This window comes from Coffea eugenioides, unplaced genomic scaffold, assembly GCF_003713205.1.
Source record: "Coffea eugenioides isolate CCC68of unplaced genomic scaffold, Ceug_1.0 ScVebR1_167;HRSCAF=678, whole genome shotgun sequence".
NCBI classification, from domain to species: Eukaryota; Viridiplantae; Streptophyta; class Magnoliopsida; order Gentianales; family Rubiaceae; genus Coffea; species Coffea eugenioides.
In genome coordinates, this window is record NW_020862099.1 from 12000 (window position 1) to 15475 (window position 3476).

Genomic DNA, 3476 nt, shown 5'->3' on the forward strand with positions numbered 1-3476 from the left:
GAGGAGGATAGGGAAGGAGGGAGGGAGAGAGGGTGAAAAGAAAAGAAAGAAAAAAGAAAAGCAAATAGAGAGGAGTAGCTAGTGCCACCGACAATGCTGGTGGTGGGCGGTTGAGGTGAAGGAGGGAGGGAAGAAGAAGAAAAGAAGGAAGGGAAAAAGTTTAGTGTTTTTTTTTTTTAAAAGTATTTTAAAGTACACATTTTAAAAATTCTGAGAAATTTTTTTAAGGTTCTTGTAACTAAATTTTTAAAAAAAATTGCAAAAGAAAAACTCGCCAGAAAATTGAGGCGCCAAATTCCAAGATGAAAAGAAACTTGTTTCAACATAACCAATTTTCTCGATTACCCTTTTAATCTAAATCAAATAAAACTTGTTTCAACATACATTTCCAATGCTATCTCACAGCACGGCAGCATTTGTCACAAATACAGTATAGGTTAATTCTACTTTGTACCTTTTAATTATATTTGAATTCTTACTTTATTCTTAAACTTTAAAATGGAATAGTTTACCCTTTAAAATATGAAATATGCCCACTTTAATTCTTATAATATAAAAATTTATTCTATTTTTAATCTCTTAAGTACAAAATTCATTTCACTTTTGTCCTTTTTAAAGTATAAAATTTTGTCTCATTTAGACATAACATCTAAGGTTCAGTTAAACAATTTACTTACTTGGGACAAATTCTATATTGCAAGGATTAAAGTATCTCATTTTAAAATTAAAAGAAAAAATGGGAATACAAGTATAGTTTAAAGGACCCAATCTGGCTTGAGATGGGGTCAAAACAGATGAGTTTTGGAATATTAATCACAATAAATTCAAACTAGCATAGCAGAAAAATACAGCAGTATTTGGACGGTGAAATGTGAATCACAATATGATCTAATAAAACTGCAGACAATTGCTTTAAAAGCATACCAAATTTCTCTACTAATATTTGGTACAATCAACTGGCAAGAAGGAGAGCTTCTGGTTTATAAGATCATATCCAATAAGAAAATTCATCTGCGACAAGTTTCCGAAAATGGCAATATCATCGGAAGGAACAAATGTGAGACAAATTGTCCCTTCACTCACTTGAATGAATGTACTAGTTGGAGGCAATACAACATCTGCACCAGTAAAGTGTACCACAAGATTTGGCAACTTGATGTTATCCTCCACCTGATAGCAAAGGCCCAAGAGGCCATTTGGATCGGATACCTGTTTACCATTGATGGATTCCTTCAATGTAGATTGCAAATCATCATAAAATTGTTGAGGGACGAATGTTAAGGTTGTTCCAGAATCTATAATTATATTCCCCTCATCAGTGGTGTTATCCAACTTGGACGAGGACGAATTTTTGTATGCAATCTGCTTATCTGCAACACTAATGCCGTCAAGATTGATAAAGTAGAAAGTGTCCGGATTTTTCTTGATCAATGGAGTTGAAACTACGTTAGAGCCCAAAACTACAGCATTGTTGCCAAATTTGATCTTGCTTGAAACGTTTGATTCAGAAACCAAAGGCGTCAAGCAGTAGGAAAATCTTCCACCAATTGATTTGCTCAATTGCGTGACTATAGAAACTGCTCCCCCTCCAAGTCCAACGATTCCAGAAGCAGTTTCATTGAACGTGCCATCGTTTTGGTGCCCACAACCAAAAACAACTCCTTGGATAGAAATATTTTTTCCAGAACTCGACTTGAATGTAAACGTTTCTGCACCAAGACTACCAATACTGTAAGAATTGTCTCCATAAGACAACCTGTACTCGCAATTGTTTCCATCATCACAACTGGAAGTTCCGACAGCAGCACAGGATGCAGACTCGCATGATATTTCTCTGTAGGTTGATGTTCTGTGAGGATCGAAAAATGGGGCATCTTGCTTGTAGCATTGACTACAAGGCTTGCATTGTGTCCATGTCAGATCGCTGCCCGTGTCAGCAATTGCTAGAACATCTACTGGCGGTGTTCCAATGGATACTTTCATTAGATATTCCCCATTCTTAGATGTGATGTAGGATTGGATTTGTGCTGATGAATCCAGTGCATGGTTGGAATCAGATTGAGAAGTTTGTTTCTTGAAATATGCAGCTCGAGAGAACGATCGGTGAAAGGCATTATTCAGTTGTTCGTAGTGTGACTTGGAGGGATCATGAAAGGGGGATATTTGAGTGTCACGATGGATTAAATCAACAGAGAAGCCACCAGTTTTTCCTTCAATGAGTGAAAATTCAGAGATAAGAATCAAGGTTACAAGGAATCTTAGCGTGGAAAAGACACAGAAAACAGAAATCTTTGCAGCCATGGTTTAGGAATTTTGAGAAGATTGATGCCTGGAGAAAATATGAATCTGATTGGTATTCTTTTCCTACCATCTTATAGTAACCTAAGGGTTCAACGGAAGAATATGGAAAGTCACAAGGAGATTTGTTTTGGAAGCAAAAATGGAGAAAGAAATACGGAATGTGGAAGATTTTTAATGGAGTATTCATGGAATGTTTCCTTATTATGTGTGAAAAAGAAACTTATAAGCAAATTTGAGATTTGAATACAGAATGTGAAAGAATTCAGAGGGGCGTGGATGGAACTTTGCTTATTTGTTTCTGATTGAAAAGGAATTACGCAAGGTTTTTGGAATGATCCTGGCAATATTTATTGCTTATGTGCACAATGAATGGGATTTGGTTTCTAGATACATTGATTTGCAACGTATTTTCAGGATCATGTGTTTTATTCGTCATCTCCTTCATTGGCTATCATTACTTGTACAAATGTACTAAACTGAAGAAACAAACAAAAAAAAGGGAATGAATTCTTTCTAAAGATATGAATTTGAATGAAGGAACGGACTGAGAAATGAACATTGAAAGGGTTTGTTTAATGAGTACCTAATGAAACTCGCCAAAAGGTCACTCGTTTTCTTGGAAGAAAGAAGTATTTGACGGTGTTAAAAAAAAAAGAGCATATGATGGAATTTAGTTGAGATGGGTGTAATTGAAGCCTAAGATTTAGATGTTTTTTAAACTAGTTAAAAAGCACACATGAGAAGCTTAGAGGGACCTTAAGGTGTTAGCTTTTTCCAAAAATTGAGATTAACTTGGAAAAAGTTCCATCTTGTGAATGCCAATCACCAACACTGGTTAAGAGGGGCATCGGATTTTTTTTTCATATTCCTACTGCTACTCCAGACCACTTTAGGGGCCACCCCGGCTAGAGAGGGAATGGTAAATAAGTGGGAGCCAAACTCACCTCTAACCTAGAGTATTGCAATTTTCCTATGCAGTTGGGATTTAATTAACTGACTAGATGACGCGTTCTCAATCCAAGTGCAAGTTTAATCCAAAATATACTCGTTTGATTGCAAGTATACATGTCAAATAGTAGTTTAGAATATATATCGGGTCGATCCCATGAGAAACAACTATTACAAATATTATGTCCTTTACTTGCTGTGAGGCTCCGAAATTTTACTTGTCTTTA

The 3476-nt window shown here is 35.9% G+C and overlaps 1 protein-coding gene across 1 annotated transcript; it reads right to left on the reverse strand.

Annotated features, from left to right (window-relative positions):
* Nucleotides 1-936: 936 nt before the first annotated feature.
* LOC113755743 (aspartic proteinase CDR1-like) lies at nucleotides 937-2301 on the reverse strand. Its single transcript, XM_027299652.1, has one exon. The coding sequence runs from the start codon at nucleotides 2299-2301 to the stop codon at nucleotides 937-939; it is 1365 nt and encodes a 454-aa protein (XP_027155453.1).
* Between the last annotated feature and the right edge of the window lie 1175 nt (nucleotides 2302-3476).